At 55.6% G+C, this 14442-nt stretch overlaps 1 protein-coding gene and 1 long non-coding RNA gene across 2 annotated transcripts; one reads left to right on the forward strand and one right to left on the reverse strand.

The window, feature by feature from the left end:
* Positions 1–2156: 2156 nt before the first annotated feature.
* Positions 2157–11010, reverse strand: ZIC5 (Zic family member 5). Its single transcript, XM_065057684.1, is given in 4 exon segments — positions 2157–4951; positions 9567–10455; positions 10458–10536; positions 10538–11010. Coding segments are annotated over 4 exon segments (1752 nt in total). The 5' UTR covers positions 10867–11010; the 3' UTR covers positions 2157–4496.
* Positions 4485–7369, forward strand: LOC135579079 (uncharacterized). The gene is made up of 2 exons (XR_010471474.1): positions 4485–4628; positions 6506–7369. It is a non-coding gene; the product is annotated as an uncharacterized LOC135579079 (long non-coding RNA).
* Positions 11011–14442: the final 3432 nt, after the last annotated feature.

Below are 14442 nucleotides of genomic sequence, written 5' to 3' on the forward strand. Positions count from 1 at the left end.
GGGATGCGGGGGGGAGCGGGGCCAGCCCCCCGCCGGGGTTTGGGTGTCCGAGCCAGGGGGGAGCGTGTGTGTGTGTGTGCGCCAGCACACTCTCTAGCCCCTCGTGGTCTGCTTTACCTGGAAATATTTTGTATGGGGTGGGTGTTGACAATCCATCCTTCCCAGCGCTCCACAAGTCCTGGGCGACATGTCTAGAAGCACGAAAAGCGCGGGGGAAAAAAAAAAATCAAGAACGAAAATCCTTGGTTCTCCACCACCACCCCCGAAAAGCAAAGCACAAAGCAACAGCCTGTGCTGGGTGGGGGGTCCCCCTGCGCCCCGTACCCTTCGCCCATGGGGTGTGTGCCTGTTAGGGGGCGCAGCACCGCTGTTCTCCTGTTCTCTGCCGAGGGCTCTCCCGTTTATCCCCCCCCCACACCTCCCGGCAATGCCATTTCCCACACTCCCGAAATTTTTAGCTCCTTCAAACTTCTCCACTCCCGCCCTAGCCTTTAAAGGGCCGAGCGCCAGCAATAGTGTGTGGCGAGATGTCTCCCATCCCCGACTACAAAGGTAGATGATTTAAACAGTGTTTGCTAGGACCACGTTTCGCCTACGAAGAGATGAAGTCTTTGATGATAGCCAACTCGGTGTCAATAAGTGGCTTTCTTTGAGCCATATTCAGATGGGAACGTCTTGCTTGCCAATTGCCATAGAAATCTTAACACACCATGAAGATTGTCCAAGCGCCAAGCCTTCCGTTCTGGGCTAAATTACTTTGAAGTGGGGCAGGACGTGCACTGGTCAATGTTAACTCTATAGGGCGGGCAGGGAACACTAGGAGAGGGAGGCTGGAGGGGGGGAAGCAGAAAATAAGAAGGGGAAACTTGTTTTAGACACTCTATACAAGGTTCTGCTCATTGTCAGATATCTTTTATCTTTTATATTTCCCATGAATGATTCATGTCTCGGTGGCTTTGTGTCGCCCTCCTTTTCACAAGAAACTTCATTAGGGAGCTATAAGTTTTCCCATTGATTGGAGCCCTCATTTATGAGTGTTTTTCTGCTTCGTATGTTGGTTATTGTCATTCTGCTTGAAACAACTCTTTGCAACCTGTTTCACCTTTACCACATTTAACAAAACTGACTTAAAAAACACTCTAACCTTTTGGTGAAACTGTTCTTGACATTTTGACCAGTCATTTTCGAGCACTGCTAAATTACAAGGGGGAAAATCATCCTGGATTCGTTTTATTTATCTTATTTCATATAAAAAAAAAATAGAAAAATGAGACAAAAAGAAAAAAAAGGCAAATAAAAAAAATAATATTCCTGGAAGATGCTGACACACGATTCTGCTCGGAGTTTTTCCAACAGCGGCTTTCACTCAGTTTTTCTCTCGAAACAAGAAACGTGTGTGTTCTTACTCAGGTCCGGAAAACTTCGGTTTTTAATTCCAGTAGTCTCCTGGTGTTATTGCTCGCCTGACCTGATTCTGAGTTTCACAATAACCTTCTGGCATACGGTTTTGCCACTATGTCTTCTACTGAAGACTAACGCTATTTAACTCACTAGTATCTGCAATAAGAGACTGCCAAGAGGATTTTTTTTTTCCCCAAGAGAAATATTAACAATTTAAATAATTGAATTTGATACTTTGATTATGTGTCCTTGAGGGAGATTAAGAATATCGTGTGTATAAATGCCTGAGTTCTGTCTGTGTTTGTCTGTCTGTCCCTTTCTTTCCCATGTGCATGGAGAGGCAGTAACGAAGCTCCCGGTTGCTTCCTTATGGGGAAGCAACCCCCCAATCCTGCACACATACCCCTCACCCCCAGTCCCCCTGCCATCAGCCCCCCTGACTTCCAGGGGTAAACACGCAGGGGAGCAACGGCGGCAGCCGCGGGGAGGGGGAGCAGGGATGGCTCTGTCCAGAGCATCCTCCCTCTGTCTGGCTGCCAAACGAAACGCAAATCCGAAGGAGAACTGGGTTTACTCACACGTTTTGCTGAGAAAAGTCGGGGTATCTCAGCCACCTCCAAATCTCCCGGTGATGCTCCTGCCGCGCTGTGAGGCTGTGACTGTATCTGACTCTACCTACCGACCCTCGAGTTGGGAGGTGAGGGTGAGTGTTTTGGTCTGTGTCTGCCTCTCGTCTATCAGTAAGGCACATGCAATACATAGAAATAACATTTTTTTATTGATTTGCATGATATTTTTTTGTTTGCTTTTATGGGGTTTACAGAGATGAAAAATTGAAATTAGTATTATTTTATTTAGGAGGTATCATGTGTCATAAAATTGATGGGCAAGTGTGTGACCCTACGTGTAGCAAGTACATAAAAATAGTGATATATCCCCCCGAGCCATAGTTTATAAACCCTGCCATGTAGTACTGTATAGTGCAATCTGTTGTTGAAAAAAATGCATAAATTAAAAAGTTCGTTTCTAAATCAGCACCAAAATATCTCTAATAAGATTACATTACATAAATTATTATTTTAAAAGTCCATATCTTACTTTATTATTTTTCTATTTATTCAAATGGGCTTTGAAAAACGAATAAAAAGCAAATCGAATGAACTTTAAAAAATTATTTTCTATTCAAGTTTTCTGTTTGTTTTTAAAGTAACGTCTGCTTCTTCAGATCCAACACAACAATATGAAGACAACGTTTAAAGGCTTCCAGAGTGACAGCACCATGCACTGTACTAATAATATAATATCTCTATGAACTATATATATATATATATCAGCACCAACACACCGCACGGAGGACATGCAGGAAGAGTCTGTTTCACATTACATCGTTCATTCAAGTAAGCTGAAAAATATAACGATTTTTTTTTTTGTACAAACCACAGCATCATAAACAACGATCTATCACCAAAATTAATAAGAGAATTCTTTGGTGTGCTCTGTACTCTTCCAAGAAAAAAAAGGGGGAAAAAAAAAAAGGTTGATGTCAGAAAATAAATTAATTCGACTGTACAAAATAATCGCGTTCACATACACGTTATTAACAATGACAAGACGACATCCACCATTCACGGCACACAAAACACATTTCCACAAGCCCTGGGGGAGGGGAGGGAGGCTACCGCTTCTCCTCTCGGGGTCTCTGAGGAGGAATTAGTGCTCTTTAGTTTATTCGCACCCCGCTCCTGACGGAAGGGAGAGGGGCCGAGGTCCCCCACTAACCCACAGCCCTTCGGCCGCTGGGCTGGGCAGCCTGGAGGGCGGGGGAGCAGGCACCCCAACTCCAGCCCTCTCCGCTGCCCCCCTCTTTTTCCCAGGAGCTCTGGTCCCCTCCTCCCAGGTGACTCTGCCCGGCCACTGCAGGGGGGTGGTGAAATGGAAGAGGGCGCACAGGCACCGGCTCGGCTGAAGGGAGCAAATAAACTTAAAAAAAATTTACTTGTGTATAAAATAACAATAATAAAAGTAACCCCCTCAGCCCCGCGCTTCTCTCCCCTGGGGCGCTCGCCGGGCCCAGGGGGCTTTTCCCCCAATCCACGAATTGGCTGTACACGTGGCTGGAGGACGCAAGAGGGTTAGGTTTACATCCTCTGTGAGGAGAACTTAAAAAAATATAATAACAAAGAGAGTAATAATAATACCAACCCCAAGAAAATGGAAAATCACTGTCAGTTTTCGTGCGTGTTTTTTTAGGAAAAACAAAACAAAACAAAACAACAAAACCAACAAAATATATCACAGTATCGCAGTTGTCAAATAGCAGCGGGTTTCTTTTATTCTCTGGCTACGTTTTAGGAGCCATACCCGTACAAGCCACGGAGGAATGGTAAGGCAGTGCTGCATCTTTTGTCTTTCCTTCCCTAAATCGTTTACACATGGTTCCGGCTAAGGGAGAAAGAAAAAGGGCTGGAGAGAAAATGCCGGGTGCAGGTGGACCCCACGACTCGGGAGATAAACCAACGTTTACAAAGGAGCTGAATTGCAAGGGTGTGTGTGGGGGGGAATTTATTTGATTTTATAGGATTCATAACCTGTCCTCCACTGGCTGGAGCTTCAGCAGGTGCTGCTTTACCATTAGGAGGCCACTGAAAACCTGGGGCTTTACCCAGGCTGAAGGGGAGGCGCTGGGGTGGCAGCTGAAGTATTTAAGAGCTGCTCCAGGAAACGTGAGGGCTCTGCCAGCTCACGGCCTTCTCCCGGCTCTCTCTCTTGTTAAGAGCAGTGCGGCATGGGCAGGGTGGGAGCCGGGCATCTCTCTTGGCACCCTCCTCCTGCAAAGTGTGCTGCTTGGGTTGCTGAGATGGCCCAGCTTGGAGTTATTAATGTTTTTTCTTACAAAAAGAAAAGAATAAAAAAAAAGTTCCGAGTCTCTTTAATTAAATTAGTTACCGTACAAACACCATAGGGTTTCGTACACGGAATAAATAGCGCAAGTAAAACCTGATGGCACTTCCAAGCCAGCCCCCTGTGCCAGGCGGCTGCTGCTGCAGCCTGGGCCAGCGCGGCGGGGCCGGGGCCGCCGGCGGCACGGCACGGCCCTAGGGAGCGGTTCTGCCCCTCGAGGTCCTGTGGGGCTCATCCCCCTCGGAGGCCGGGGACGTGTCGCGGCTGGAGGGGGTGCGGGGCCGGCGGGGAGCCCCCCCGGCTTGGCAGACGTACCACTCGCTGAGGTTGGTGACCGGCGGGGAGAGGGCGGCAGCGCGGCCGCGGGGCGGCTCGGCGGCCGGGTCGGCCTCGGAGGGCAGTGGCCCGTCGGGGGGCCCCGCCGCCGCGTAGGCCTGGGAGCCCGGCGGCGGGGAGGGCGGCGGAGACTTGCAGTGGATCTTCATGTGCTTCCGCAAGGAGCTGGGGTGCGTGTAGGACTTGTCGCAGCCGCGGATCTTGCAGTAGTAGGGCTTGTCGGAGGTGTGGACATGGGAGTGCTTCTTGCGGTCGCTGCTGTTGGCAAACTTCCTCTCGCAGCCGTCGAACTCGCACTTGAAGGGCTTCTCCCCTGCCGGGACACAGCAATGGCACCGTTACCGGCGGGCGTTGGCATGGCCTTGCCTGCACCCTGCCCGCCGAACCTCCGCCCGGCGCAGCCCCTCCGCAGTGCGGCCAGTGGGAGCGAGCAGCAGGGCAAAGCCTCCCCTTCCTTCCTTCTCCTTCCCGCTCCCTGTTCCCCCTCGCCCCTTCACGACAGTCGCGACATACCCGAGACCTCCCGTTTTCCCTGTGACATGTCTCTGACGGCCTCCACACCCGAAGCCCCTGGCTGGCGGTGGCAGGGCCCTGCCTTGTTTGCCCTCCGCGGCGCTCCCCTCGCACACGAGAAACCTTCATTACCGCTCTAATGACCGAGCCCAAACAAAACCGCTCAATGGCTTCGCCTGCGAGGGCTGGCGTCTGCCGGCAGCCTGGCTCGCCTGGCACATCTCCTGTGTAATCCTTTCCCAATGGGGCACTATGCTGAGGGAATAATTAGTTTGGGGGAAATAAAAGTAACACCTGTTTAAGCGTCCCGATATAAAGAGACAGCACCCCGTGCTGAGAACCTACAGGATGGGGAGGGGGGACCAGCCCGGACACTAGTGATGACAGCAGAGGGCTGCTGTTACCGCAGCTGGTTACCTCAGGCTAATTTGGGTCTAAAAATCTCCGCTCGATCTATTTTTAGAGCTTTATGCAATGCTTAACACTTAAAGGTGTTGTGAAAATCAGCCCGGGGAGGGTTTGCCTGGCGTACCTTTCACACACCCCCTCTCCCCCCGGCTCCTGGCGTACCATACCCTGGGACATGTATGTTTTGGTACGTATAGCCCTGTCCCAGATCGACCCTTCCCCATAGTTCCCGAACAGGGATGAGTAAATGCCTATTGCTGAGCGGTCAGAGAAAAACAAAGTGCCGGATTCCTGTACTGCACACAGACTGGAGTTTCTTACAGCAACTTTTTCTATCCCTGCCATGCTACACGCAAGCCCGGAGCAGGTAGAACTGCAAAGATGCACAAATAATCCTTGTCACGACTATTACGACTCTTGAGTTAAAAAAATCTGTTGGTTTAAGCATGGCTGATGCGTATTTTCAGATCTGTTTTGCTCTGAATGCTCAAAAATAACAACCCAGCAGCTGTCCCGGTGGACTTTTTATAATTTTCACTAGGCGATTTTTACTGCTCCTTCCATTTGTAAAATCTGATCATGTTTAACAGAATAACAATGGGAAAAATGGTTTTGTGTTTTAAAAATAGCTATTTCTTGGCTGTTACTATAGAAACATGTGCCTCCTCAACCTGTTTACATGTCAACTTTTTCTACAAAAATCAGATCACCTACCAGTGAAGTGGTACTCTAGAAAGAACGAGTTTATCCTTTAAAATAATAATAATACTAATAATTTTTTTTAAAAGAAAATAAGAAAATGTATCTCGTGGGTTTTGAAGTGGAATTTTCACATACACGGAGACCCCCCTCACGTTCCCATTCCCACCGAGACAGATCTCGGGTCACTTAATTTGGGTTGTTTTGTTGTTACTGCTGTGTTTTTTTTTGTTTTGTTTTCCCTCAGAAACAAAGCGAATCTACCGAACGGTGTGGCAAGTTTCGATCTGTATTAGCCCAAGGACGGAGGCTCACATCTCGCTGCCGGCAGCGGCCCGCGGAGTCCCCCAGGCTTAGCCCCCCTGAGAGGTGCTCAGAGCTGCCAGAACAAACCACGGTCCCCGTTGTCGGGGCTTCAGGGAAGTGTCTTTCCCCGTGGGCTCACGCGTGGGCATCCTCCCGAGGGGTGCACAGCCCCCGGGTAGCTCCACCTCGCCAGCCTCCGGATCGCGACGATCCAATTGCACACAAATCCAGAAGCGGAGAAAGTCCCGGAGTGTCCCTGGCACGCTGACGAGGGCGTCACGTCAGAGTTTAACCATTTGTAGGTGGCTTCAACCCAAGGAAGGGGGCGAAATGCCGGGCGCCGTCCCCTGACTCGTCCCGGTAGCAGCAGCGTCGGCGGCGGGACACACACACAGAGGGGCTTTGGGGTCACATTTGTGAGGGGCAGTAGCGGGGGGTGGGGGTAGAGGAATCGTCAGGGGGAAGCTGGGCGATCCTGAGCACCGTCTCCGGCAAAGGAGCAGCGATTTTTCGGGGAAGTGGGGACGGTCCCCGTCGCCATTAGGATGAACCAGGGGTAGGGACAGCGCTTTGTCCCCAAAATGGTGCTGGATCCGCAAGGCGCGGTGTGCAACTCCCGGGGTGATGCTTTCGAGGAAAACGGGGAAAACACCAAGCAATTAAATGCCTTCTGGATTACCGACATACCCTTCTTCCTGCAGGGTTACCAGAAACATGCAAAATCCCCAAATGATACAATTGCTGTGTTATTGTTCTCACCTCTTCCCCAAAATTGCCCATAATAAACGAATAGTTAGTAAATCTCTCCTGCTCCCAGGCTGCACATCACTAAACTAAAGCTGAGACGGCAAAATTACAGTCATTAATCTGGTAAGGACAGGCAGAAGGTTTGGGACCCCTCGTCCACCCGAGGGCTGTGCGTGGGGACTCACGTCCCCTTTGCATTCCTGCGGGCCGAGCTGTCAGCCGAAGGGAGCTATTGCCCCCCAACCTGAGTCCCGAGGGCTCCTTTGTTGCAACAGCCCCTTCTGCGTGGAGATAGCCTTCTCCCGTGGGTTCATGCGTGGGCACTTTCTCGGGGAACATGCACTGCACAGCCCCCGGAGAGCTGCGGGTCGCCCCCGACTGCAAACTCCTCCAAATTTACTTTGCAAAGGGCCATGTCCCATGCAGGGCCTTGGGGCACTGCTTGACCACAGCTCAGAGCTGCAAGCTGTGTCTGATACATATTTAGGTTGTCGGGGTAAGGTCCTTTTACCTCTGAATCCCTCTGCCCCCCCCCAATCCTCATCCGGACTCGCTGCTTTCCCCCCCCGGAGCTGGGATGGGGAAGGAGTTGTGGAGCCCAGAAAAGTCCGCAGTGAAGTTTTGTTTTCCAAATCAAGACAGATGGGGACGGCTAGATGACAAAAACACGGGCCTCCAGCATTTAACTCATTCCGCGGTGCCATTAACACAACAACAACAACCCTTCAAAAAATGTGTCATTCCCCCTGCAGGAGACATCTCCCCCCTCCCCCCGGCTCTGGGCGCAGACAGCCAGGCATCCTCAGGTCTCCGCAGCTACACATGGGCTCATGCCTGATATATTCTGGAGATAAAAATCTATAATCCTTTCTGCCATGGGCCATTTGGTTTTACATCGGAACAACACGTTGCACGGTCGCCGCTTTTCTCTTCCCGAGCAGCACACAATAAATCAAGAAAGCAATTACGGCAACTCCACTTCCTTAAGTGTCCTCCGAGGAATAATATTTGTCTACTACTATAAATCCCGGCTTCGTTCGTTTTCGGCAAGAGTTTTTACACCCAGATCGAAATGCGTGTTTCAGGGATGGCGAGAAAGGAGGAGAAAGGGAAAAATAAATGGGGGGAGGGGGGAAGAAAAGAAAAAAACTCAAAGGCTCAAACACACCCTAAGCCCCTCCAGGAGCTCAGCACCGGGCCGGGCCTGTCCCCCGGGGCATCCACCAGCGGTGCCGCTCCCTCCTCCAGCAGCTCCCGCTCCGCGAAGCCCCGCCAGGCAGCCGTGGCTGCTTTGAAGTTTCCTCCTCAGATCCACAGAGAAAAGCGTCCTCCGGCAAGCGCCTTTCCCGCCCTGCGCCCTCCTCCCCGGCTCCGCAGGTACCGCCGGAGGTGGGAGCAGCCTGGGTAACACCGGCAGCTTCGGCAGCGGGGTCAGTACCGGTAGCCCCGGCGGCAGGGGCAGCCCCGGTAGTCCCGGCAGTATCGGTAGCCCCGGCAGCGGGGCACAGCCGGCAACATCAGTAGCCCCGTAGTAGCGCCAGCCCCGGCAGCGGGGGTAGCTCCGGTAGCGGGAGCAGCTAGGTAGCCCCGGCAGCCCCAAGCGCCGCGCCGCCGCCGCCCGCAGCGCAAGGGAACTGCGCCCCCAAGAGCCCCTGAGGCCCCATCTCCACCGGGCCAAGCGCCCCCCTGCCAGGCTCCGTCCTCGCCGGTAGAACCGGCAGGAAAAGCAGAACAACCGTCCTTCGCGGAGGGGGGCACCGCGCAGCTCTCCCCAGCAGCGGGGTGAGCCCTCCGGGGTGCCCCAGGCCCGGTCGGTGGGCGCTGAGCCGTGCGGGCGCGCATCCTCTCCTCGCTCTTCCGCAGGGCTTGCTGTTTATCTCCCCCTGGACACTGGGTTATTTATTAATCGTCGTATTTATCCACTGGTGCCGGGGTGTGGGGAGGTGGGTGGCGGAGGGGGTGGGGAGAGAGCTGCCCAAGATGTGGGGTGTAGGGGGGGTGGAGGAACACGTGTGTGCAGGGGAGAGGGGGCCGGGTGCATGTGCGCGGCTGTCTGTCTATGCGTGGCTGTCTGTGCGTGACTGTCTGTGCGTGGCCCGTGTGCTGCCGAATTACTTATTCATGAAAAAGTCACATGTTCGACGATGCGTAGGAGAGGAGGAAAAGAGGTGGAAATGTGAAAAAAAAAAAAAAAAAGGAAAGAAAAAGGAAGAAAAGGCTTACAGAGGAGTCTGGGGGGAGGGGGGAGCACCCACCTGTATGAGTCCGCTTGTGGATCTTGAGGTTTTCGGAGCGAGCGAAGACCTTCCCGCAGCCGGGGAAGGGGCAGGGGAAGGGCTTTTCTCCCGTGTGCACTCGGATGTGGTTGATGAGTTTGTATTTCGCTTTGAAGGGCTTGCCTTCGCGGGGACACTCCTCCCAGTAGCACACGTGGCTGCTCTGCTCGGGCCCGCCGACGTGCTCCACGGTGACATGGCTCACCAGCTCCTGCATCGTGCTGAAAGTTTTGGAGCAAGGCTTCCTAGCGCCCGGTGGCGGAGGAGGAGGCGGAGGAGGAGGCTCTCGGTCGATCCACTTGCAGATCAGCTCTTGCTTGATGGGCTGCCGCATGTACCGCAAGAAAGCTCCGGCCGCGGCCGCCGCCGCCCCGACGTGGGCATGGTGGTGGTGGTGATGATGGTGGTGGTGGTGGGGGTGGTGCGGGTGCCCGTGGCCGGCCGCCGCCGCCGCTGCCAGGTTGAGGTTGACGGAGCCGTAACCTTGCAACGCCGAGGAGGAGGCGGCGGCGGCAGCGGCCCCGTAGTGCGCCTCGGCGCGTCCGTAGAGCTCCCCGGCGGCGGCCGCCATCCCCAAGCGCATCTGCCCGTTGAGCGGCGGATGGCGGCCGGGGGGCGCGCCCTGCTCGCCTGGCGGCGGCGGCGGGAATGCGGCGTGCGTCCCGTCGGCCGTCCCGTAAGTGCCGGCGGCCGAGATGAAGACGCCGTGGGGCGGCGGGTGCGGGAGGTGGGGGGAGCTGGCGGGCGGGTGCTGTTCACCCAGCGCCCCATGCACGGCGGCGGCGGCGGCGGGCAGCTCCCGCCGCAGGAGGAAGTCCCGGCCTGCCGCCCCCCCCGACGGGTAGCCCGGGAGGGCGGCTGCGGGCGGCGCGTAGGCGGCGGCGGTGGTGGCGGCGGCGGCGGTGGCGGCGGCAGCGGCGGCGGTGGTGGTGGCGGCGGGCGCGGCGAAGGCAGCGGCTGCGGCGGTGAGCGCCTCGGGCGTGAGCTTGAGGGCGGCGGGCTGCGCCATGTGCTCGGGTCCGAGCGGCGTGAGGGCGCCGCCAGGGTCGCCACCCGCGTCCCCGGGGTGGAGGTGGGCCGCGTGGTGGGGGTGGACGTGGTGGTTCCCCAGCCCCGGGAAGCCTGTCATGTTCTGGTGAGGATGGGGCTGAGCCGCTGCCAAATCCGCTAATCTCAGTGTCGGGTTCCTCTTGCTCAAAGGGGGCTCCATAACGACACAGCCAAGCCCATCTACGCTCGCTGTTGTTATTTTTTTCCCTCTACCCGCCTTCAAAAACATGTATATATTAAGCGGCTCTTTAACTTCTTTTGTCTGCGCTCCTAACTCCGCGCATCCCCGGCCCCGCTCTGGCCGCCCGCGATTGGCAGAGCCCTCACCACACTTCAGCGGCGCGGTGGGAAATACGGCTTGGACACGGCACCGGAGGGATTGGACGGATCCCGATGATTGGCAGCGGCTGGGGCGCCGCGATTGGCTTCCTTTCAGGCCGCCGGCGCAGCAGGGATCCGCCCCCGCAGCCCCCCACATCCCCCCTCCCGTCCGCGCCGCCCCCCGAAGTTGCACTTGCAAAACTTCGCGCGGGGCCCGACGGGGCGCACCCGCTACCCACCCCCCCCCCGCCGGCAGCGGGCAGCAGCGGGCAGCAGCTGCCGCTCCCCCGGCGCTGGACGGGGCACCCTGCTCGGAGCCGCTGCGCCGCCGTGTTTACGTTTGCGGGGCTGCGGGATTTCTCTCTATGGCTGGGAGCAGCCCACGAGCAGGGCTGCTGCCGGGCTCAGCGCTCGGCTTCCTTTTTTTTTTGGCCATCATTCATTCAGCGATGAGGCAGGAAAGCACGCCCTGATGCAACGCACACACCCCCACACCCACGCGAGGCCGAGGCTGTGTGTACTCGTGCCTAAGGTGGGCAACTGAAGGCAATACTAGGGGAAGGCAGCCAATGTTTTCGTAAAAAGAAGGCGGCAGCGGGGGAGGCAGGGGGGATTCCTTTACTTCAGAAAATTAGTAAGCAGCCTCGGGAAAGCTGCAGCACATATTATTAGGAAGAAGTTTGGGAAGCTCGCATTCACCACCTGCTTTTGGGGCTTCCTCCTCCCGAGGTGCCCCGCAGGCCCTTCCCAGGACGCCCGGTCGGGACAGCCGGCCCATGCCTCTCGGGGGGCCATCAGCCGTACCCCAGGCAGCTGTCTCCATCTCAAACCTAATTCGACAATGGCAAAATAAGGATGAAATCGCTCCAGTTACACAGACCCTCGACGCTTTTGGGATGCCAGGGATGGAGGGGGGCCGTAAGGTTGGAAATGAGAGAGTCTCCATCTGGGGGATGTCTGCCAGGAGCTGCTGCCTTCGAGGGAGAAAGCAGGGAAAGTGGGGGGTACACTAAGGGGGGGCGGGGGGGGGAGGGTGATGTGAGCGTCCCTGGGATGCGGAGTGTGTTGGTCCTCGAAAGTGAAGTGCTTTGTGAAGCGTCAAAACTGCCTCTTCTGCACAAAGGAGGATGCTGGCGTTTGGGGACGCCGAAAAGGCAGGGCCGGGACTCTCCCTGCAGACCGAAGAGGGGGAAAGGAGCATTGCCCTGACTTTTCTCTGGAGCTGCGGGAGGAGACGTGGCCTTTATTGATATGTCATCTGCTTTCCTTAGGCTGCTGGTCCCCCTGGGAACGCCTGGCGCTCCCGCGCTCTTAAGAAACTGCAGGCAGGCTGCCTGCCCTTCCCAGTCAGCGGGGCAGCGAAGGACACTACTCCGCCACGCCGGGAGAGGAAACGGGGCGGGGGATGCCAGCGGACACCCCTCCACACACACCTCCTGGCCCTCCCCGACCAACTAATCCCCTTGACCAAAGCACATCTGCGTATCCTCGCCTCTGCCCTTTGCCGAGCCACGTTCAAAGGAAGCCCCTTGCTGGTTCGGCATTTCCTGGGCCAGGCTCCAACTCTCCCCTCCTCCCTCCCCTCGCTACTCACGTGAGGAAAACTCGCAGGATTTGGCCCGCTGCTTGCTAAAACTGGGGTAGGGACTGTAGAGCAGGAGCCGGCCCCGCGGGGAGTCCAGGCTTCCTCCCCCGCAAGGAGGACCGAGAGCCGCCTGTGTCCCCCCCCCCTCCCAGGAGCCGAACCGATGCTCCAGGCTCGCTTGGCTGGGGGGGGGGGGGGTGGTGTCAGTGATGCTGCAAGGCAAGGAACGAGAATAAATAATCCTCTGGTTTTAAAAGGGGCTGCTCGATGTTTTTATTGCACAGTAAAAACTTCTCCTCACAAACTAGCCTATACATGTATTTATATACGTATATTTTATATACTCGCATATAAACAATGTTCCCCGCGCTTCCCAAATTCCGGGCGGGTTTCTGGACCGGTGTTGCTATATGTAATGGTTTCATGGGGGATGCTATGGAGGTGAACGACAGCATCGAGGCTACACGGTACCTTGCGCACGCCTCCTCGTCCCGCTCTTGTTAAACGCAGCGTGATACGTATCTGTCATCGATTTAATATGTCTTAATTCAAATATATCCCCCCGATCAATTTCTTTTTATGAGGGGCTATAAAACAAAGAAAATATTTTATAGCTGGGTAATAGGCAACTGACCTGAGACTGTGGGGAGAGAGGGTTTGGCCGACACTTACGTGGAAATTCGCCTACTTTTAGGACGCCACGAAGCGAAGGTGACTGCCCGGGCCGGGTTGCTTTTTGAACGGTGCCAGCTCCAAGAAAGCCGCGAAGATTTTAGAACTCATTAGCTCATCGACCCCAGCTCAGGCCCAGGCTGCCGCAGCGCTGGGGGGCTGCGACGGAGGGAGGCGGGTGGTGCCTCTCTCCCCCGCCACAAACCACCAGCATCGCCCGTCGGGGGTCGGCCCTGCGCCCCGCTCCTGCGGCGGAGCCGGCTGCAGAGCCCTCCCGCCGTGCCCCGCTGGCCGGCAAACGCGCCAAGGGACACCGGGGGAGGCGGGGTAAAAGCCTGGAAGCCCTCAGATATATTTCGTAAATGTTCCTTCAGAAACCGAACTCGGGCTATCGGCTTTAGGGGATGTTTTTAGCTGTAGAATGTTGTGCTGTAGGATGCATTATGTAAATGTATGCTAATGATCATGAACACCATTTGCAAACAACGGTTTTTAATGTACGTCTTATTGATAGTTAGGGAGCGGAGAGCAATATTTTATAATGTGTAAAACATTCTTCTAGGGAACCATTAGAAAGTGAGCGCGGTTACCGTTTTCCTCTGCAACACCTCCGGATTTCCCCAAATCTGCTGAAATAGCTCACCAGCCGCCTGACCCGTCGCGGGTGGCTTTCGTCGCTCGTGGGGCTGACTTGCTTCGTGGGGGAGCCTGTGGTGCGGTTCCCTCCACAGCCACGCGTGACCGGCGCTGGGTTCCGCCAGCAGCTGGCGGGAGCGTCCCGAGTCACATCCCCGCGATCGCCGAAACGGGCGGGGAGTAACCACGGTATATCCGTCGCCGCCCCGTCAGGGGAATAGCACGGAGGCAAAGGGATCCCGGGCGGGAGAGTGGGGGGGTTCAAGGCTGCCCGGAGGCACGAAAGGGAGAGCAGCGATTTGGCGGCTAGGCTTCCCTCCTCTCTGGAGGGGATCAGTGCATGGGTTATTTTATACCTCTAAAAAAAGTCTGTTGAGCTAAATAAACGCCCACTTCTCGTCGCCTCATGCACCCCAAGCTGGAGCCCGAGGGCCGGGACACGGCTCCGTGAGGGTGCAGGCACCGTGCCCGCCGTCGGGGCTGCCGAGACCGGGACCCGCTGCACATTTGGGACGAGGACTTACGGGCAAAAGTTTCGGAGCTGCGATTTTCAGAGCGCGTCTCGCCAGGGAAAGAGGGCTCCATCCCCGC

Source organism: Columba livia, chromosome 1 (assembly GCF_036013475.1).
Source record: "Columba livia isolate bColLiv1 breed racing homer chromosome 1, bColLiv1.pat.W.v2, whole genome shotgun sequence".
In the NCBI taxonomy this organism is placed as follows: domain Eukaryota; kingdom Metazoa; phylum Chordata; class Aves; order Columbiformes; family Columbidae; genus Columba; species Columba livia.